General features: G+C 62.6%; 6 protein-coding genes across 14 annotated transcripts; 3 read left to right on the top strand and 3 right to left on the bottom strand.

The window, feature by feature from the left end:
- Positions 1 to 92: 92 nt before the first annotated feature.
- RHOT2 (ras homolog family member T2) lies at positions 93 to 4,532 on the top strand. 2 transcript variants are annotated; one of them, XM_016190374.2, is made up of 19 exons: positions 93 to 228; positions 305 to 363; positions 445 to 526; positions 601 to 644; positions 1,095 to 1,148; positions 1,403 to 1,455; positions 1,531 to 1,639; positions 1,761 to 1,862; positions 1,936 to 2,034; positions 2,199 to 2,307; positions 2,393 to 2,513; positions 2,599 to 2,683; positions 2,761 to 2,903; positions 2,975 to 3,075; positions 3,146 to 3,276; positions 3,365 to 3,433; positions 3,516 to 3,650; positions 3,733 to 3,935; positions 4,046 to 4,532. In XM_016190374.2, exons 1-19 carry the CDS (start codon positions 192 to 194, stop codon positions 4,170 to 4,172), a joined length of 1,863 nt encoding a protein of 620 aa, XP_016045860.1. In that variant the 5' UTR covers positions 93 to 191; the 3' UTR covers positions 4,173 to 4,532. The 2 variants fall into 2 exon arrangements, with proteins under 2 accessions (XP_016045860.1, XP_016045858.1); XM_016190372.2 differs by having other exon boundaries at positions 3,733 to 3,953.
- Positions 4,533 to 5,407: 875 nt separating this feature from the next.
- On the top strand, positions 5,408 to 7,758 carry RHBDL1 (rhomboid like 1). 7 transcript variants are annotated; one of them, XM_016190366.2, is made up of 8 exons: positions 5,409 to 5,625; positions 5,939 to 6,136; positions 6,247 to 6,471; positions 6,539 to 6,687; positions 6,759 to 6,871; positions 6,945 to 7,045; positions 7,119 to 7,179; positions 7,319 to 7,527. In XM_016190366.2, the coding sequence occupies exons 1-8, from the start codon at positions 5,587 to 5,589 to the stop codon at positions 7,390 to 7,392; spliced, it is 960 nt and encodes a 319-aa protein (XP_016045852.2). In that variant the 5' UTR covers positions 5,409 to 5,586; the 3' UTR covers positions 7,393 to 7,527. The 7 variants fall into 7 exon arrangements, with proteins under 7 accessions (XP_060028683.1, XP_016045852.2, XP_016045851.2 ...); XM_016190365.2 differs by having other exon boundaries at positions 5,410 to 5,625; positions 7,387 to 7,758; XM_016190364.2 differs by having other exon boundaries at positions 5,412 to 5,625; positions 7,251 to 7,758.
- An 85-nt stretch (positions 7,759 to 7,843) lies between these two features.
- STUB1-DT (STUB1 divergent transcript) lies at positions 7,844 to 9,242 on the bottom strand. Of its 2 annotated transcripts, none has more exons than XM_007528061.3 (5): positions 8,935 to 9,242; positions 8,769 to 8,862; positions 8,524 to 8,683; positions 8,226 to 8,378; positions 7,844 to 8,136 (listed from the first exon to the last, which is right to left on the bottom strand). In XM_007528061.3, the coding sequence occupies exons 1-5, from the start codon at positions 9,240 to 9,242 to the stop codon at positions 7,865 to 7,867; spliced, it is 987 nt and encodes a 328-aa protein (XP_007528123.2). In that variant the 3' UTR covers positions 7,844 to 7,864. The 2 variants fall into 2 exon arrangements, with proteins under 2 accessions (XP_007528123.2, XP_060028686.1); XM_060172703.1 differs by having other exon boundaries at positions 8,524 to 8,653.
- STUB1 (STIP1 homology and U-box containing protein 1) lies at positions 9,241 to 11,050 on the top strand. Its single transcript, XM_007527987.3, has 7 exons — positions 9,241 to 9,396; positions 9,507 to 9,705; positions 9,784 to 9,949; positions 10,124 to 10,211; positions 10,327 to 10,383; positions 10,459 to 10,575; positions 10,659 to 11,050. The coding sequence occupies exons 1-7, from the start codon at positions 9,241 to 9,243 to the stop codon at positions 10,782 to 10,784; spliced, it is 909 nt and encodes a 302-aa protein (XP_007528049.1). The 3' UTR covers positions 10,785 to 11,050.
- On the bottom strand, positions 11,019 to 12,678 carry JMJD8 (jumonji domain containing 8). The gene is made up of 9 exons (XM_007528062.3): positions 12,500 to 12,678; positions 12,276 to 12,371; positions 12,141 to 12,189; positions 11,969 to 12,065; positions 11,823 to 11,891; positions 11,616 to 11,735; positions 11,460 to 11,527; positions 11,234 to 11,368; positions 11,019 to 11,157 (listed from the first exon to the last, which is right to left on the bottom strand). Exons 1-9 carry the CDS (start codon positions 12,673 to 12,675, stop codon positions 11,077 to 11,079), a joined length of 891 nt encoding a protein of 296 aa, XP_007528124.2. The 5' UTR covers positions 12,676 to 12,678; the 3' UTR covers positions 11,019 to 11,076.
- Positions 12,679 to 12,759: 81 nt separating this feature from the next.
- On the bottom strand, positions 12,760 to 17,124 carry WDR24 (WD repeat domain 24). Its single transcript, XM_016190440.2, has 10 exons — positions 17,066 to 17,124; positions 16,137 to 16,793; positions 15,205 to 15,382; positions 14,389 to 15,061; positions 14,154 to 14,272; positions 13,944 to 14,065; positions 13,761 to 13,865; positions 13,340 to 13,680; positions 13,051 to 13,235; positions 12,760 to 12,953 (listed from the first exon to the last, which is right to left on the bottom strand). The coding sequence occupies exons 2-10, from the start codon at positions 16,615 to 16,617 to the stop codon at positions 12,785 to 12,787; spliced, it is 2,373 nt and encodes a 790-aa protein (XP_016045926.1). The 5' UTR covers positions 16,618 to 16,793; positions 17,066 to 17,124; the 3' UTR covers positions 12,760 to 12,784.
- Between the last annotated feature and the right edge of the window lie 2,210 nt (positions 17,125 to 19,334).

Genomic DNA, 19,334 nt, shown 5'->3' with positions numbered 1-19,334 from the left:
CGTGGTGTCCACGTCCTGCTTGCAGAGCCGGCCCTGCAGTTCCCGGGGCGTCCGCGCGGGGGTGCTGTGCACAGCCGGGCCGCTCTGGCCCGCCGGCTCGCTGGTTGCGGGGGCGGGGCCGGAAGTGCGGGCGCGAAGCGGCCCAGGGCAGGACCCGCGGGTTGCGGGGCTCAGGGTGGCTCTGGGTCACCATGAAGCGGGACGTCCGCATCCTGCTGCTGGGCGAGGGTAGGCGCGGAGCTCGGCGGGCTGAGGGGGAGCGTGGGGGGGCGATGACCTTGGTGTCAGCTCTGCTGTCCCACAGCCCAGGTGGGGAAGACGTCGCTGATCCTGTCTCTGGTGGGCGAGGAGTTCCCGGAGCAGGTAGGGCCCCAGGCCTGCTGTGCGCGGCGGTGGGGTGCGGCACCCCGAGTCCCGGCGCCCCTCATGTCCCGCGTGTCACAGGTCCCTCCCCGGGCAGAGGAGATCACCATCCCCGCGGACGTCACCCCCGAGAAGGTGCCCACACACATCGTGGACTCCTCAGGTGGGCCCTCCCGCCACCTCCCGCCGCCTCCTCCCCACCCCGCCCCCCAGCAGGCTGAGCTCCTCTTCCCACAGAAGCGGAGCAGACAGCAGAAGAGCTGCAGGACGAGATTCACAAGGTGCCAGCCCTGATTGCGCCACCTCTGGGCCGTGTCCACTCTGCTCCTTCACTTGCTGCGAATCCTGGATCCGTTTCCTGTCCTCCAAGTGCCCCCACACCCCCACACCCCAGTGTTAACGACTCCCGTTACCAGCAGGGTGTGAGGTCAGGCTCCCAGGGGAGGGGCGCCACCACATAGCCTCTGCTGTGACCTGGGTGCCCCAGTGCTCACCAGCCCCCCAGCCACCATCGTCTCTGGTGTCTCTGGCCCTGTCCTGCCCCTGTGGGCGGTGGCAGAGGGGGGAAGGATCCCTCCGGGAGCTTCAGTGCTGAGCCCTCAGGGTGCCTACCGCCGGAGTCATGACCTCTGGGGCAGGGAGGGGACTGAGTGGTGGCAGCCGGGGCACCTGGGTCAGAAGGGGCCCCGGGGCGGCAGACTGTGGTCTCACAGCCGGCCGCTCTCCGGCAGGCGAATGTGGTGTGTGTGGTGTACGACGTGTCTGAGGAAGCCACTATTGAGAAGGTGAGTCGGAGGGCGATGCCAGCAGGGCTGTCCCTGTCCTCACACGCACCTGCGATTTAGCCCACTGGGCTCCCTGCAAGGATGTGTTGGGTGGTCAGTGCACCTGAGTTGAGTGCCATAGAAGTCATGGCCAGCACTGGGCCTGCTGTTTTGGGACTGGGGGCCGCCAGGCTGAGGGGGCCCTCATTACAGAACTGTGACTTCCCACTGGTCTCAGTGAGATCCCTGGTCTCACTGGCCTCATTGCCTTCCAGATCCGGACGAAATGGATCCCACTGGTGAATGGGGACACTGAGAGGGAGCCCAGGTAATGGGCAGGCCGTGGGTGGAGGCTGGGCCTGCTGGCCCCACCCTCTCTTGTGACCGTGAAGTGCCCTTGCAGGGTCCCCATTATCCTTGTGGGCAACAAGTCGGACCTGAGGCCGGGGAGCTCCATAGAGGCTGTGCTGCCCCTAATGAGCCAGTTCCCGGAGATAGAGACCTGCGTGGAGGTGGGCAGGGGCAGGCCAGAGGGTTGAGTTGGGCAGGGAGCTGCTTCCCGGAGCAGGCCTACACACACACCCCCGTGCCTGTGTCTCTGGGTACCTCTGAGGTTGTTCCCATGTGATCTAGTGCTCAGCTAAGAATCTTCGGAACATCTCCGAGCTGTTCTACTACGCACAGAAGGCTGTGTTGCACCCCACGGCCCCACTCTATGACCCTGAGGCCAAACAGGTAGGTGTGGGGGTGAGTAGGGCACCTTGTCACCGACTGGCTCTCACATGGCACTGAGCCTGCTGTCCTACAGCTCAGGCCCGCCTGCGCCCAAGCCCTCACGCGCATCTTCAGGCTCTCAGACCAGGACCTGGACCAGGCGCTCAGCGACCAGGAGCTCAACACTTTCCAGGTGCCTCCACCCCCATGTGTCCCGTGCTCCAGTGCCCCCCACCCCTGACCATACCCTTCCCCCGGTCCCTCCAATCCCATGCGTCCTTCCCCTAGTGCCTCCCGCCTTTTTGGCCCCGCGGCAGCAGTGCAGGTTCCAGCTGCTAGCACTCGCTGTCTCTGCAGAAGTCCTGCTTCGGACATCCCCTGGCCCCACAGGCACTGGAGGACGTGAAGGCCGTGGTGGGCAAGAACGTGGAGGGAGGCGTGTGTGACGACCAGCTGACCCTGGAGGGTGAGCCGCTGCTCTCTACCCAAGGTTGGGCTGGGGGGGAGCCCAGGATGCTGTGTGACCCGTCCTGCCTCTCTCTCCCGAGCAGGCTTCCTCTTCCTCAACATGCTTTTCATCCAGCGTGGCCGCCACGAGACCACATGGACCATCCTGCGACGCTTTGGCTACGGTGACAGTCTCGAGCTGACAGCTGACTACCTCTACCCATCGTGAGTGGGTGCAGGGCTGGTGAGGGGTTGGCAGGATAGGTGTGCCCCACAGTGGACCCAGGAACTGGCCCCCGTGTCCCTGCAGCCTCCCTGTGCCCCCCGGCTGCAGCACCGAGCTCAACCACTTCGGCTACCAGTTTGTGCAGAGGCTATTTGAGAAGCATGACCAGGTGAGGCCCTGCCCCTGAGCCCACAGTGCCTGCCTGCTCAGCCTCCTACTTGGTCAGCGTGACTCTGCCCCCCACAGGACCAGGATGGCATCCTCTCACCCAGCGAGCTGCAGGGCCTTTTCAGTGTGTTCCCGGCGCCCCCCTGGAGCCCAGAGCTGCGGCACTCAGTCCCCACTGAGGAGGGTGGGCTGCCCCTGCACGGGTACCTCTGCCAGTGGACGTAAGTGCAGCCCTACCCACTCCGTTGCTGCCTGGGGCCACACCTGCCACCTCACCGCCTACCCTTCCCAGCCTGGTGACTTACCTGGATGTTGGGCGCTGTCTGGAGCATCTGGCCTATCTGGGCTACCCCACTCTCTGTGCACAGGACTCCCAGGCCCACGCCATTACAGGTGGGTGCCTGCCCAGCCCTGCCCGGCTCCCCTTACCCACAAGCCGCCCTCACCCACCCTCTGCCTGCAGTCACCCGGGAGAAGCGGCTAGATATGGAGAAAGGGCAGACCCAGCGCAGCGTGCTCCTGTGCAAGGTGCTGGGTGCCCGTGGTGTGGGCAAGTCTGCCTTCCTGCAGGCCTTCCTTGGCCGTGGTCTGGAGGTGAGCGAGGCGGGTGGCCCGGCTGGGGGCCAGGGGCTGGGCGCTGTGGCCAGGTAGCCAACCTAGCTGCCTCCTTCCTCCGCACCAGGACACAGGGGAGCCTTCCAGCTACACCATCAACACTGTCCAGGTCAACGGGCAGGAGAAATACCTGATAGTGAGTGTGAGGCCCCAGGGGGAGCTGTCCCAGTGTGTCCTTGGGGTTCAAGCCTCCTCTGAGGTCCTTGTCCTCTGTCCAGCTGTGCGAAGTGGACGCAGCCAGCCTGCTGGACTCAGAGCCCAACAACACCTGTGATGCTGACTGTGATGTCGCCTGTTTGCTATTCGATGGCAGTGACCCTGCTTCTTTCACACTCTGCGCCAGTGTCTACAAGGCAAGGCTGCTGGGCCGCAGGGAGCTGGGGGACATTAGCTGTGGCCCACGCTTACCCAGCTCCTCCCCATTTGCCTGTGCAGCGCCATTACATGGACGGGCAGACCCCCTGCCTCTTCATCTCTAGCAAGGCTGACCTGACTGAGGCCGCCTCGCCACCCAGCCTGTCCCCAGCCGAGTTCTGCCGTCGGCATCGGCTGCCTGCCCCCACCCGCTTCTCCTGTGCCAGCCCAGCCGAAGCCAGGACTGCCATCTTCACCCGGCTGGCCACCATGGCCACCTTCCCGTGTGTATGGGGGTGCTGGTGAGGGCACCTGTGCCTGGGCTCAGCAGTGCTGGATGTGGGGGTGTGGGGCAGCACCCCAGGGCATCTCTAGCCAGACCTCTCTCCTACAGGCACTTGGCCCCCGGGGAGCTGCACGCCACCTCCTTCTGGCTCCGTGTGACGATGGGGGCTGTGGGAGCTGCTGTGGCTGCCGTCCTCAGCTTCTCACTCTACAGGGTCCTGGTGAAGAGCCGCTGAGACAGAGCCAGTCCCCTCAGAGTCCCCAGGGGGGTGTCCTGCTGTCTGGCCAGCTGGGTCCCAGGTCCTGGCCTCCCTGTGGGCATCTTGTACTTGGGGGGCTGGGGCATGAATGAGGAGGACAGAGACCCCAGCCCCAAATTCTCAGGGCTCCACTCTTCTTGATCCTACGTGGCCTGGGATATAAAGGCATCAGAAAGCAGAGCTTGAGGCTCAGGGCTGGGCTGGGCAGCGCAGGAGTAGTCCGGGTAGAGTATGCCCCTGCCCTGCTCACCACGCCCCTGGAGTGTGCGCAGGTCTATACCTTCAGAGACACCTGAGGCCAAGTTTGCTGATTAAATCTCACTGGTATCATTCCCACTTCTCTGTGGACTGTCTCATGAACTCGCTTGAATGCGTTTTGTTTCTTGGCTGGAACTGTCAGTCCTTGTCTTCCAGCTGACTTGGGTCTCCATCCTGAGGTCATGCTTGGACCAGCTTTAATGATGCCCAGCTGTTGCCTGTGAGCCTCTGACCCTGGAGACTCACACCAGCCTAGGGGTGAGGATCCCAGGCCGTGATGCCCACTGCCTCAGGGCCTGCCAACCTGCTCCCCTGGCCTTAGCACCCCACCCCCCAGCTGTGTCCCAAGGAAGTCCCTAGTCTCAGAAGTGGGGTGGTTTCTGGTCCTCCCACTGAGTAGGGCGCTGGACCACAAGTGAAGAAGCCAGAGGCCCCATTCCTGGGCTCTATCCTTCCCAGATTCCATGTGGCCTGGGTTATAAAAATGTCACTGGGGGGCAGTGAAATGGGCTGGCTGGGCAATGCTATATGGGTGGTTCCCGAGGTTGGAAGGAGCCTCTACTGTGACTTGGTGGCAAGACCACTCCCCTCCCACCACACCTGAGCCAGTCCAAGGGGGGCCCTTCCTGGCCAGGGAGGGAGGCTACGTACCTCCCAGGACAGACCCAAGAGGCTCTGAGCTGAGGTCACAAGTTGCTCTAGTCTGGATATAAGGGCAGGCCCCTTCTAACCCCAGCGAGCTGGGTCCACTGTCGCGCTGATCACCGACTGTTTGCTCTCCTGGGTTTAAGCTCCACTGGGCCTGGGGCTGGGAAGGGTCACCCCTCCCCCGCGGCCCCGGGAACCCCGCGGCTGTAGTGGGGCTCTGGGCCATTAGGCTGGGCAGTGAGGGGCGGGCCCCTGCCCGCTCCGCCCCAGAGCGCGCAGTCGGAGCTGCGCGGGCGGAGCCCGCCGAGCGCGTCCCCGATCAGGGCGTGCGCGCCTGTCCCAGCCGCGGGGCGCGTGTGCGGCAGCGGGGCGCAGCGGCTCCGTGACGCGGTCGCTCGGAGCGGGCCGGCGGGGCGGAGCGGACCTGCCGCAAAGCAGCCCCTCCTGGCCGGCCGCCCGCAGACCCCCGGCCCGGCACGACTCTATGGACAGGAGCTCGTTGCTGCAGCTCATCCAGGAGCAGGTGCGCGGGGCGGGGCGGGGCGGGGCGGGGCGGGAGCAGCGGCGGGGGGCCGGGCCAGAGAGGCGGCCAGGCATGGTGCGGGCCCCCACGCCCCTTCTCTGCCTCAGATGGGCGCCGGGAGGCGATCGTCCTCCGCTTGGGCCCTCCTGGTTATCTCTGGCAGGAAGGAAGCGGGAGACCCTTGGGGCGCTGGGGACTGGGGACCAGATGCAGCACAGACACTATGGGGCCACAGGAGTGGGGGGGAGTCATGTTTGTCCTGCCTAGCAGCCCAGCATTGCAGCCAGGGGGCAGGGACCGCTCCCACCCTCAGGCCCTGGCTGGCGTCGTCCCCCCACCCCAACTCCAGCAGCTGGACCCAGACAACACGGGCTTCATTGGCGCAGAGACCTTCACGGGCCTGGTGCACAGCCATGAGCTACCCTTGGACCCCGCCAAGCTGGACATGCTGGTGGCTCTGGCCCAGAGCAATGAGCGGGGCCAGGTGTGCTACCAGGAGCTGGTGGACCTGGTCAGTTCTGGGGGATGGGTGGCACAGGGTGGGCACAGTACCCTGGCAGTCAGGGAGGGAGAAGCCAAGGGCCCAGTAGTCCGGTGGCCCACACCCAGGCCTGCCCCTAGATCAGCAGCAAGCGCTCCAGCAGCTTCAAGAAGGCCATTGCCAATGGGCAGCGGGCACTGCCCCAGGACGGGCTGTTGGACGAGCCGGGCCTGGGCGTCTACAAGCGCTTTGTGCGCTACGTGGCCTACGAGATCCTGCCCCGTGAGGTGGATCGCCACTGGTACTTCTACCGGCACCGGAGTTGCCCACCACCCGTGTTCATGGCCTCGGTCACCCTCGCCCAGGTGGGCTGCCCGTCCTGCCCTGCCAACCCCCACCTGCCTTCCTGGCCCTGACGCCCATGTCCCCCAGATCATAGTGTTCCTGTGCTATGGGGCGCGCCTCAACAAGTGGGTGCTGCAGACCTACCACCCCGAGTATATGAAGAGCCCCCTGATCTACCACCCTGGCCATCGCGCCCGTGCCTGGCGCTTCCTCACCTACATGTTCATGCACGTGGGGTGAGTGGGGGCCTCTGTGCATGCCGAGGGGGTGGCAGGGCGGTCAGCCCCCTCACCTGCCGTGCCCCCAGGCTGGAGCAGCTGGGCTTCAACGCGCTCCTGCAGCTAATGATCGGCGTGCCTCTGGAGATGGTTCATGGCCTGCTGCGCATCAGCCTGCTCTACCTGGCCGGCGTGCTGGCAGGTGAGCCCCCACACAGCCAGCACGCTCCCAGGCCATTGGCCCAGCCCTCACTGCTCTCCCTGCCCACCTACAGGCTCCCTGACTGTCTCCATCACCGATATGCGGGCGCCTGTGGTGGGGGGCTCCGGTGGGGTGTATGCCCTGTGCTCTGCACACCTGGCAAACGTCGTCATGGTAATGTGACAGCCCGGTGGGTGGGTATGGGCAGAGACGTGAGCTGGTCTCACATACCCCTTCCTTGGTGCAGAACTGGGCTGGGATGCGGTGCCCATACAAGCTGCTGCGGATGGTGCTGGCTCTGGTGTGCAGTAAGTAGGGGAGGTGGGGGGGGACCCTGTCAGTGGTCAGGGCAACTCCCACCTGCTGCCTCCCCCTGCAGTGAGCTCCGAGGTGGGCCGGGCTGTGTGGCTGCGCTTCTCCCCACCACTGCCTGCCTCGGGCCCGCAGCCCAGCTTCATGGCACACCTGGCGGGTGCAGTGGTGGGGGTCAGCATGGGCCTGACCATCCTGCGCAGCTATGAGGAGCGCCTGCGGGACCAGTGCGGCTGGTGGGTGGTGCTGCTGGCCTATGGGACCTTCTTGCTCTTCGCCATCTTCTGGAATATCTTCGCCTACGATCTGCTGGGCACTCATGTCCCCCCACCGCCCTGAGGGCTCTGGCCTGCAGGGCACTCCTTGGAGTGTGTTCCTCTCTGAGGGACCAAGTGACCCTGTAACCACTGAGTCCAGGCCAAGCCTTATACCAGTCCCAGCCTGAGGGCAGGACTGCTGGGCCAGGTGGCATGGTCCCTAAGGACTGCCGCAGAGGAGACCCTGCTCCACCTCCCCCTCCCCACCCAGGACTTGCTGTCTGAGCCTTTTTGGAGAACGAATAAATATTTTACACAGCACAAGGTGCCTGCACCAGGGCTCTGAGGGCATTTCTGGGCCTTCCTTGGGCTGTCCCTGACAAGAGGTATGAGGAGTTCTAGGTCAACTGTAACTTCAAGTTATTTATTCAGCTGCTGAGGCTGCTGGCTCTTGCTTGGTTAGGGCATTATCCAGAGATGTGTGGCCTGCGTTTGCAGACAGCTGGACAGGCCCCAAGCCACAGCCAAGTTCTGTGGGCTGAAGTTTTGTACTTCTTAGTCCAGAGTCGTCGTTGGCAGGGGTGTCTTGGTGGCGGTGGAGGTTGGGCAGCAAGGAAGGGCACAGCTTCTGGCCCACAATCCAAGTCCACAGTGCAGTCTCCACACGTTGTGGGGTCCACATCCCTGACGCACCACCTAGGAAGGAGCTGAAGTAGTAAGGGCCCTGCGGAATGGCCTGAACTGTGTCCTGGCCATCCTCCCTCCCACCAGCAGCGGTTCCTCACCTCTGTTCAGGGCAGTGGCACGCTTCTGCACCTGATCGAGGTATAGCAGGTAGTGCTTGAGGGTGTAGCGCATGGCTGGCAGTCCAGACACTGCAGCCACTGCCTCGTCTGACATAAATGCCACCACTTCTGGAGCACCGGCAGCCAGGACCGCTGAGGGAGTGAAGAGCCAGCACTCAGGCACCAGATATCTGGGGCCACGCTAAGCATTATTGAGAAATTGTTCCTAGTGATTCCCCGGTCCCTGACTGCTTATGAATAGACAGTAAGACCTGGGTGCCTAGATCTGCAGACTAACCTGAAGCTGTGGCGGGGCCCACGCCGCGGAGAGCACATAACTGCGTGACGGCAGCCGACGCATCAGGCAGGAGGCGGAAGGCTGAAGCCGAGCGCTGCACCACCAGCTCCGGAGGGTTGGCATGAATCAGCTGCTGGAGGCGCGGCCGGAAGCGGCCTCTCTGCGGCCAGGTCGGGCAGAGAGATCAGTGGTCAGGAAGGTGGCTAAGATTCCACCCGGTATCTGCCCCGAGGGAACCCCCTCACCGCCAGTTTCCAGCTTAGTAGCTGCTCCAGCTCTGGCCGTGTCACGTGCCTCTCGGCTCTGCTGTCAATGGCCGCGGGCAGCTCCTCCTGGTACCTACGGGAGAGGCATGAAAGGTGTGCGGCGGGGGCCCTCCTGCCCGCCCGCCCGCGCACGCCGCCGCCCTACCATCGGTCCAGGGCTGCCAGCCGCCTCTGGGGGCCCGAGCGTGCCCGCAGCACCTCACCATGGCGCGCAAGGACGGCTGCCCAGTGGCCCGGGTCCTCACACTCCCATAGGTCGCAGGGCGCTGCCATGTTCGCGGCGCTCGGCGCGCGGCTTCCGGCGGCTTGTCCCTTGGGGCCCGCCCCCCGCCCGGTGGCGCATGCGCGGGCCCGCCTGCGACCGGAAGTTCCGGCGGCCCAGGCGGAGGGGGCTCGGGCTGCGGGCGGCGGCCGGGCGCTGAGCCTGGAGCGGCTCGGGCCGCGCGGCGCCATGAAGGGCAAGGAGGAGAAGGAGGGCGGCGCGCGGCTGGGCGGCGGTGGCAGCCCCGACAAAAGCCCGAGTGCGCAAGAGCTCAAGGAGCAGGGCAACCGGCTCTTCGTGGGTCGCAAGTACCCGGAGGCGGCGGCCTGCTATGGCCGCGCCATCGTGAGTGAGCCCGCGGGGGGCGGGGCGGGGCGGGGCGGGCCTCTGCTCGCGGCCCGAAGGTGGGCTGGGGCCGGGGCCCGCGGGTCCTCACGCCTGCCCGCCTCCCGCAGACCCGAAACCCCCTGGTGGCCGTGTACTACACCAACCGCGCGCTGTGCTACCTGAAGATGCAGCAGCACGAGCAGGCCCTGGCGGACTGCCGGCGCGCCCTGGAGCTGGACGGCCAGTCCGTGAAGGCGCACTTCTTCCTGGGGCAGTGCCAGCTAGAGATGGAGAACTACGACGAGGCCATCGCCAACCTGCAGCGAGGTGGGCCTGCGGGCAGGCGGCGGCGGCGGCCGTGGGGGCGGTGGGCCGGCCGGGCTGATCGAGCCTCCGCCCCTGTAGCTTACAACCTGGCCAAGGAGCAGCGCCTCAACTTCGGGGACGACATCCCCAGTGCCTTGCGCATTGCCAAGAAGAAGCGCTGGAACAGCATCGAGGAGCGCCGCATCCACCAGGAGAACGAGCTGCACGCCTACCTCACGCGCCTCATCGTGGCGGAGCGTGAGAGGTGCGTTGGGCTCCTCGGGGGCCCCCACACTCGGTCACTCTTGCACCAGCCAAGTTAGCAGCACAAGTGTTTTATTGGAGCCCAGCACTTGCGGGGGGGGGGGGGGGGGGGGCGGGGGACATGACACAAGGAATCAGAACTCTCTACTCTGACCACATCTCTGTCAATTGCCAGGGAGCTCGAGGAGTGCCAGCGGAGTTGCGAGGGTGACGAGGATGAGGGCCAGGCACGGGCCCAGCAGGCCTGCATCGAGGCCAAGCACGTGAGGGTGCCCCTGCCCTTTGGGTCTGTGTGCTTGCTGAGGGCAGCCCCTGCCCATCTGGTTTGGGCCTCGGGAGGGGGTGGCGTGTCTGGCCCACACAGCGGCTTCTTCACAGGACAAGTACTTGGCAGACATGGACGAGCTCTTCTCCCAGGTAGATGAGAAGAGAAAGGTGAGCTGTCAGGGGCTTGGGGGCAGAGGTGGTGGCTCTGCCTGCCCAGTCCCTGATGAGCTTTCTGTGCCGCAGAAGCGTGACATCCCGGACTACCTGTGTGGCAAGATCAGCTTTGAGCTGATGCGGGAGCCCTGCATCACGCCCAGCGGCATCACCTACGACCGCAAGGACATTGAAGAGCATCTGCAGGTGAGGCCCCATGGGTGCTGGGAGTGGGGCTGAGGCCACTAAGAATTCTGACTTCCTTGTCATTCACCTGTCATTCACTGCAGCGCGTGGGCCACTTTGACCCTGTGACCCGGAGCCCCCTGACCCAGGAACAGCTCATCCCCAACTTGGCCATGAAAGAGGTCATCGATGCCTTCATCTCAGAGAACGGTTGGGTGGAGGACTACTGAGCTGGGCATGTGGAGGGCCAGTTCCCTCACCTGGCCCTGGCCCAGGCCCAACAGGTGTTGGGGCTACAGCTCTCAGCCGTAAACACATAGTCTGTGTTCCTGGATTCCTGCCCTATGTCCCTACCCCACCTTTAGGGGGTAACCAGTTTTGCTGCGGGGCCACCAACCAGCCTTGTCCCCTTTCTGGGCAAGAAACAGCAGCCAAGAGTGAGTTGGGCCGAGGCTTCTGCTGTCACCGCTGTCCCAAATAAAACCTGTGAGCGCTGCTTGTGCTGCTGCTGTGTTGGGCTCCTCAGCCAAGGAAAGTAGAGATGAATACGCTGGTCTCAAGGTTGAGTGTGGCATGCCACCAGCGGTCGGGGAAGTACAGCACCTGGGGCGTGGGGAACGGTACAGGATGAGTTGGGGGTTCTTGGCCCCAGCCCACCTGGCCCCTTCTAGCCACTAACCTCTCCGGGCCGGATGGTGCACTCCAGGGGCCGCTCAGATGGGGCCAGGGAGGGGTATGTGTCCTGGAGCCAGGCCAGTGTTGTTTTATTGGGGTGGAACTTGGGCATTTTCTCGGGAGGATACAGGAACCAGCGCTGAGGCGACAGTAGTGGTGTCACTCTGTGTCTGGAGCAGTGAGCCCCAAGCTCCAGTCCCCACCCCCACCCACATCCCCCCCCCACTGACCTTGCGGCCGTAGATCACCTCTGAGAAGCCAGGCCCGTGCCAGTGAAACGGCACCCCGGAGCCAGCTCCTGTGAGGCAGTGATGGCGGCTGTTACTGAGCCCACTGCACTCCCCCACCCCACCCCCCTGCCCAGCCCCGTCCTGCAGGCCACCCACCTGCAATCCCAAAGCTGTATGCAGGGGTGGTGCCCAGCAGACCAAAGGGTGGTGGGGAGTAGTGGCGAAAGAGGGATGCCCACTCAGTGAAGTTGTTGTCTCCAAAGAAGTACAGGGTGTCTGTCAGATTACAGGAGGGTTCAGGGCTCTTGGCATCAGGGCACCCCTAGGTGCCCACCTAACTGGTAGCCGCCCACCCTGGCTCACCGTTGCCCAGGGAGGTGGGGTCCTGGGGGTGCAGCAGCTGCTCCACATACTCTTGGAAGGGCAGGTCCACTGCAGGAAAGGGCTGGTCAGGACCGGCCTCCCGCTGGAGCTGCAAGGGGCTGGCTGGGCTGGGGCAGGCAGCTCACCTTTCTGGTAGGAGTAGGTGTTGGCGGTGCTCAGCCGGATCACGTGGTCCCCAAATGAGGCCAGCAGCCTGTCCCGGGCGCACAGGGCCCGGAACCTCTGCGGGATGGGGACAGAGGGCTTAGGGCCCGCTGGGCTCAAGGGAGCAAGGTGGCGGGGACAGCGGGCACTCACCGAGTTGTCCGTGAGTCCGCGCAGGACAACTGGCCTGGAGAAGGCGTAGCTGCAATGGAAGACCGTCGTGGGCTGCCTGGACCAGGCCGAGTGGGCAGGGAGGGCCGTTAACCGGCAGGAAAGGGAGACACGTACTGTTGCACGAACTCGGCGTAGGTGAGGTCCGCCCGGCGCTCCACCGTACTGTGCTCTTCCTCCGCGGCAGCCGGCTTCCCCGGCCCGCGCCACTGCCTGCAGCCCAGCGAGCGCCCAAGAGATCAGCGCCGGTCCGCGGGCGGGCGGGCAGATCCCGCCCCGCTCTGCGCTTTCACCAGCCCTCGTCCCGCCCCCGGCCCCCGGCCCCCCCATCCGCTGCTCACCAGCCCCCGTGGCCCTGCGCCCCGCCCCTGGCTGGCCCGGCCAGCGCGCCCAACTCCAGCAGCAGAAGCAGCGCCCACTGCGCCATGAAGCCCGGACTTGCACCGCACGCCACGAGAGCCCCCACCCCGCCTCCTCGTCGTCGTGGCAACGGCGCCCACTGTGCCGGAAGGGGCATTCCCGGAAGCAGTCGCACTTCCGGAGCCGGCGTCCCCGCCCCCCTCAGCCGCGGATAGGCTACAAGAAGGGACAGCAGGGGACGGCGGGTTGGGACAGCTTTATTAGGGTCAGGAGTACTCGCATAGGTGACCGCAGCCCGCCGGGCAGTGCGAGCTCCCCTCCAGCCACTTCATGATGTGCTGCAGGTGGCCGCCGTGGCTGCAGCCCTGGCACCACACGAACAGCCCCTTGACCACGTGGTGGCAGACAGCGCACATGCTGGCACAGCGGTGGCACCTGCAGGATGGGGCGGGAAGGCTCAGCTGGCGCAGTCTACCCCGCCCCTCTGCAGAGGCCCCGCCCCGTCCCTTCCAGCTCTGCCACAGGGGCCCACCTGTCGCACACCCAGCCCCGGCTGCTCATGGGCCGCTTGCAGTGGCTGCAGTTGACATGCAGGGTGGTGGAGGCCTGGTTGAGGCAGCTGACCGCCCGGCTGGTGCTGAGCTTCACCACCTCATTGGACACGTTCCAGAGGCAGAAGCGCTGCAGCAGGTCGATGTAGGACATGTACCAGTGCTCCTGGGGGCAGGCAGGAGGGCCCGCAGGCCGCCCAAGTGAGGAGGGTGCCATCCGCTGGGCCTGCTCACCCGCCGCCCAGCCCTTCTGCCCACCCGCCTGCCCACCTGCGTCTGCTCGTCAATGTCCTTGCGCACACGCTCGCCCAGCACGATGAGCACAGACACGGCCATCTGCACGTCGCCCTGCTCAGCATAGAAGCGCAGCATGTCACACACCAGGCTGCTGAAGAAGTCTGGCGGCAGCCGGCTGTCATGTGGCACGTGGGACACTGACAGCAGTGAGAAGGAGGAGTCCACAGGAGCCAGGGAGCCTGCGTCTGCCTCACTGCCACTCACGTGGGGCGAGTCCGCCTTGTCCTGCAGATGCTCGGGGCCCGGTGGTGTGTCCACGATCTCATGACGCAACGGGAAGGCCTCCTGGGGCAGCACATACTCGGGCTCCTCGGCTGCAGGCAGGCACTGTCTGAACCCTGGGCACCCCCAGGCCTCATGCTACCTTTCCCAGGGTTCCCGAGTCCCCACTCACGGTGTGTGTGCTCAGGGTCCAGCAGGTACAGCTCCTCCTCCTCGCCCTCTACGTCACCCAGCAAGTAGTCAGCCGGCACGTCGCTACCCTCTGTCTCTTCATTGTCTGCCCAGCCAGGGAGTGTCACGGTGCAGCCCAGCGTGGGAGCCCCTCCTGCAGCAAACCCCACCCCCATCTACCTACCCTCATTAGTGATGAGTGTGGCTGAGGAGTCCAACAGAACCGTGTCGCTCCGGGCATCGCCCTTGCTGCGGTCCAGCCGTGTCTCACTGCCTAGGCCAGAGGCCATGTCCTTTAGGTTGAAGCTAGGGAAAAGGCGGGCTGATAGGGGTGGCTCTGGCAGCCCCCTGCCTCCCCCCACCCCCGCTGGGGCAAGCCAGCCCAGGAATCTACCTGTTCATGAGTGGCAAGCCGCAGGAGCTTCCCTTGCCCACACTGTGGTTGAGGTTGGTGGTGGGCATCAGGCCAGGGCTACAGTAGATGATCTGCAGCATGGTCCATGTCTGTGCCACCTAGGGGCCAGCCTCGGTCACTGCAGCTCTGGGCTCCTCCCTCCCAAGATCACAGCCCTCAGGGCTCCTCAGCCCAGCCCAGCCCAGCCCAGCCCAGCCCAGCCCAGCCCACCTACCTGGTTGCGCCCCAGCTCCCGAGCCACTTTAGCATTGTGGTCACAGAGCTCGGCCAGTGGCCGGCCGGCCAGGATATACCGCTCGGCCGTATCCACGAACCAGCTCATGCTGCTGCTGCCTGGCTCCATCTCGAAGACGCTGAGGGCACTGGAGGCCAGGCCCGAAAAGGGCTCAGCAGGGTCTGGCTTGCGCTTGAAGAAGATGGGATGGCGCCTGTCCCCGGCATAAGGTTTGCGTCCCGACTCAGTGGCCACGAGGCTTTCCTTGGCAGCGAAGGCCAGGTCCCCAAAGAGGCCGTAGCATAGGCCCTCAGGGTTGGCACGTTCTACTGGCTGGCTGGCATCTCGGAACAGGTGCTGACACAGCGTGCTGTCCTTGGAGCCCGAGAGCAGGAAGGAGGGGTCATGGGGGTGGCGCCAGGCGATGCCTGTGGTGACGTCCCGGTGCTCCTCGAACATGGCGGCAGGCACGAAGGGTCGACGCACGTCCCACACGTAGATGTTGTGGTCCACCATCATGGAGCACGTGGCCAGATGGTGGCGGCACTCAGGCCGCCATTTGACACGTGCTACTGAAGCGATGGTCTGCACACAGTGCACTTCCTTGGCTCGGTGCGTGGTCATGTCCCAGACCTTCACCATCTTATCACGACCACCAGTGGCCAGCCAGCCCCTGCAGAAGGGCCCAGGGAAGCCCTCAGCTGCCAGTTGTGGGAGTGTGACCCAACTGTTGGTCCGGGGGGGCTTTTCCAGAGCTTCCCCACCCGCCCATGGCCCCTTCCTTCACACCCCTCCCCATGACCCACACACCCACACCTGTCCTCTGGGTGCCAGTCACAGCAGAAGACGGGCCCATTGTGGGCTGTGAACATCCGCTCACAGCGGTCAGGCCGCCGGATGTCCCAGAGCTGCACGTTGCCATTCTCAAAGGTGGATGCGAAAGTGAAGTAGTCCCGGATGCTGAACTGCACGTCTCGCACACTCTCAGACTGGCCTGTGGGCAGGACGAACATCCAGCACAGTCTCAGAAGACGAGCAGTGGTGTGTGCCAGGGAGCGGGACAGTGGGTTCCAGGATTGTTGGACAGACTCCTGGATCTCCAGTTCCCCCTGGATTACGTGTCTGACACTCATCGTTGTCAAGACATGATGCAGAGAAGGGAGTCCTGCTTCTGCCAGGAAAGCCTATACCGAGGCCTCGAGGAGCCAGAGACCACCACACCCAGTGCCAGGGAGGGCAGTACCAGCTTCCCCAGCACAGCTCTAGGTTGGCCTGAAAAAGCTGTCCTGTTCTCACAAGCCTCGGAGGGCTCTGCTCTGAGTGCCACGTGGTCAGTGCCAGTGGACAAGGCACAGCTGAGCTGGAAAAGGACTGTGGGGGTGTGCACCCCACTTCCGTTGTACCCCCAGTCTGAACGTAGAGGTCCCAGCAGAGACCCTGCAACTGTGAGATGAGGCCGGAGGCGGTGGTGAAACCAGCACTGTGCTCGGCACCTCCACCTGCAACACCCACCTGACTCCCATTCCGCTGCTCACACCCACTGCCCAACACCCTCCTGACAGCTCGTTCTCCACAGCTCTGGCACAGCTGCAGCCAAAGCCCAAGAACCCCTCCTGTGGCCCTCAGCTGCTCTTCCAGCACAGCCCCTCCTCCAGGAAGCCCTCTGGGAGCACAACAAAGCAACGGACACACCCCTGCCCTGCCCTGCCCTGCCCTGCCCTGCCCTGCCCAGCCCAGCCCAGCCCTACCTGAGAAAGTGCTGACTGAGTCTTTCCTGCGGAGGTCAAAACACTTCATGAAGCCGTCCTGGGAGCCACTGAGCAGCACATGGGCCTCGGTGGGATGAAAGCAGACCTTGTTTACTGTGCGCTTGTGCTCTGTGAACAGCTGGTCCTGCTTGTTGCGGGACGGCCGGCCTAGGTTCCAGGTCACCACCACGCCATTGGTGGCTGCTGTGGCCAGCAGGTTCTCGTCTATCTGGTGCCAGACGACGTCGGCGCAGCTGAGGTTGAGGGAGGGCTTGCGGCCCACGCGCAGGTTCAGCTTCTCCACGAACTGCCCCTCTTCGATGGCGTAAATCTTGAAGATGCTGCGGCCGGCCACCACCACCTGGGCTGCGTCGCGGCACACGCTGATGGCGTTGGCCGGCGCGTCCAGGTGGCAGTGCATGGTGCGGCCCGTCAGGGTGCTGTTGCCCAGGGCCGTGGACACGCGGGACATCTTCTCCATGGCTGCGCGGGCAGTCAGGACCCAGCCGTCCACGACACCAGGTCAGTGGGTCTGCCCCGCCGGATGCATCCCCCGGCCGGCTGGTCTGAAGGCGTAGGGCTGCCCGGAGCCCGACAGACTCCACCAGGGGTGCAGCCCAGCCCCGCTTCCCGGGTCAGGAGCCGGGGTCCCAGTGCCTGCGGGAAGCAAGGCGGCCCCCACCCGCCTTGGGTCAGCCCCGGGCCTCCAAGAGGGACCTCCGCAGGGACCAGGATCTGTCCGGGGGCTTAGAGGGGCCAGGGGACCTGGGGGTTCAGAGGGATCTGGGGGGGTGCTGAAGGCCTGGAACGGGTCAGAGGGGCTTTGGCGTTCTGGAGGGGTCGAGGGAGAACGGCTGCCGCCTGAAGTGCACTGGCAGGAAGGGGGGAATCACGAACTGATCGCCTCCCCAAGGAACACCCAGACTCACTGAAACTGCCGTACCGGAAGCATCTTTTCTCCGTCTCGCCCCTCGGCGGAAGCGGTCCGTTCTGTCTAATCCCTCGCCGGGAGCGCGCTTCTGCCGCATTATAGTTCCGGGTGCACCGCATAGTGGAGGCGAAGGAATTCCTGTCCCCCCCATTGCAGTTGATTTTCTTTTTCTTTTCGTTTTTTAAAATATTTATCTATCTATCTATCTGTCTATCTATCTATCTATCTATCATCTATCTATCTATCTATCTATCAATCATCTATCTATTCCCTTCTGTTGCCCTTGTTGCAGTTATTATTGTTGTTATTGATGTTGTCAGATAGGACAGAGAGAAATGGAGTAAGAAGGGGAAGACAGAGAGGGGGATAGACACCTGCAGACCTGCTTCACCGCTTGTGAAGTGACTCCCCTGCAGGTGGGGAGCCGGGGGCTCGAACCAGGATTCTTACGCCGGTCCTTGCGCTTTGTGCCGCTTGCGCTTAACCTGCTGCACTACCGCCCGACACCCTTCTTTTCGTTTTTTAAATTTATTTACAAAATAAAAAATATCGACAAGACCATAGGATAGGAGGGTTACAATTCCCACCACCAGAGTTACATATCGCATCCCCTCCACTGGAAGCTTTGCTATTATTATTATTATTATTTTGCCTCCAGGGTTATTGCTGGGGCTTGGTGCCTGCACTACGAATTCACTGCTCCTGGAGGCTATTTTTTCCCCTTTTGTTGCCATTGTTGTTGATCATTGTTGTTGTTATAGCTTTGCTATTTATTATCCCTCTGGGAGTATGGACCCAGGATCATTATGAGATGCAGAAGGTGGAAGGTCTGGCTTCTGTAATAGCTTCTCCGCAGAACATGGGCGTTGGCAGGTCGATTCATACTCTCAGCCTGTTTCTATCTTTCCCTAGTGGGGCAGGGCTCTGGAGAGGTGGGGTTCCAGGGTACATTGCTGAGGTCATTTGCCTGGGAAAGTCAGGTTCACATCATGGCAACATCTACTACAACTTGGTGTCTGAAAAAGCATTAAGATATAAAGAAGAGGGCAGGGGTAGATAGCATAATGGTTATGCAAACAGACTGCCATGCCTGAGGCTTCAAGTCCCAGCTTCAATCACCTGCACCACCATAAACCAGAGCTGATCAGTGCTCTGGTAAAAAAAAAAAAAGGGGGGGGGCAGGGGTAGATAGCATAATGGTTGTGCAAACAGACTGTCATGCCTGAGGCTTCCCAGGTTCAATCCCCTGCACCACCATAAACCAGAGCTGATCAGTGTTCTGGTAAAAAATAAATAAATAAATAAAATAAAAAATAAAACAAGTAACAAAAGATATAAAGAAGAACAAATTGTTTAACAATCAGGAATCTAAAGGCAATAATGTGACATATGAGATTTGGGGGTCTCTATTTTGGAAAAAGCTAGTAGGTCTATTTTAGGTATATTCCAAGGGGCCCATGGCCCTACTAGTTTTTGCCTGAGCCTAACAGCTAACATGCAGGTGGACCAAAGGTATTATCTGGGGAGATGGTGTCATAGTCCATGGAAATAGGACTAGAAAGCTGGATCGGGGAAGAGAATAGCTCCCAAATATGAGGAAATTATCTACATATTGTTAACTGTAAACCCTATCGATTTGATGTGGGGCCCAGATTTAGCACAGAAGCCTGTGTAAGCTCTGCATCCCTGTAGATCTGAGCTCACATTCTGTGGTCACGGCTAGGAACATTCCAGGCTGCACTAATTTCAGGACCCATCTTTTTTTTTTTTGTACAATTTTTAAAATATTTCCTTATTTTCGCTTTTGTTGCCCTTGTTTTATTGTTGTAGTTATTATTGTTGTTGTTGATGTCATCATTGTTGGATAGGATAGAGAGAAATGGAGAGCTGAGGGGAAGACAGAGGGGGAGAGAAAGATGGACACCTGCAGACCTGCTTCACTGCCTGTGAAGTGACTCCCCTGCAGGTGGGGACTCGGGGGCTCGAGGACCCATCTTCTTAGAGTGGTAGAGTATGTTGGCCCAACCTCCCTTCAGAGAATGGGGCTGTACCTACCATTGTTGATCCACATTAAAGGCAAGGTCTTATAGAGCCCACAAAGGGATCCATTATGTTGTTCCTGATTGATATGACCAGTGACAGTGGAGACAGGGATCTGCTAGAGGTCTAGGCCCATCATGTCTGTATGGGAATACCAGGATTCCCCGACTAGTGTCCGGGGACATGAGGTGGCCTGGTAGTAATCAAAAGAGCCATTCAGGGGGCCG

The sequence above is a fragment of the Erinaceus europaeus genome, chromosome 15, assembly GCF_950295315.1.
Source record: "Erinaceus europaeus chromosome 15, mEriEur2.1, whole genome shotgun sequence".
Lineage (NCBI taxonomy): Eukaryota > Metazoa > Chordata > Mammalia > Eulipotyphla > Erinaceidae > Erinaceus > Erinaceus europaeus.
The sequence above is the reverse complement of the archived record's forward strand: the minus strand, read 5'-3'. Positions and strand labels throughout refer to the sequence as shown.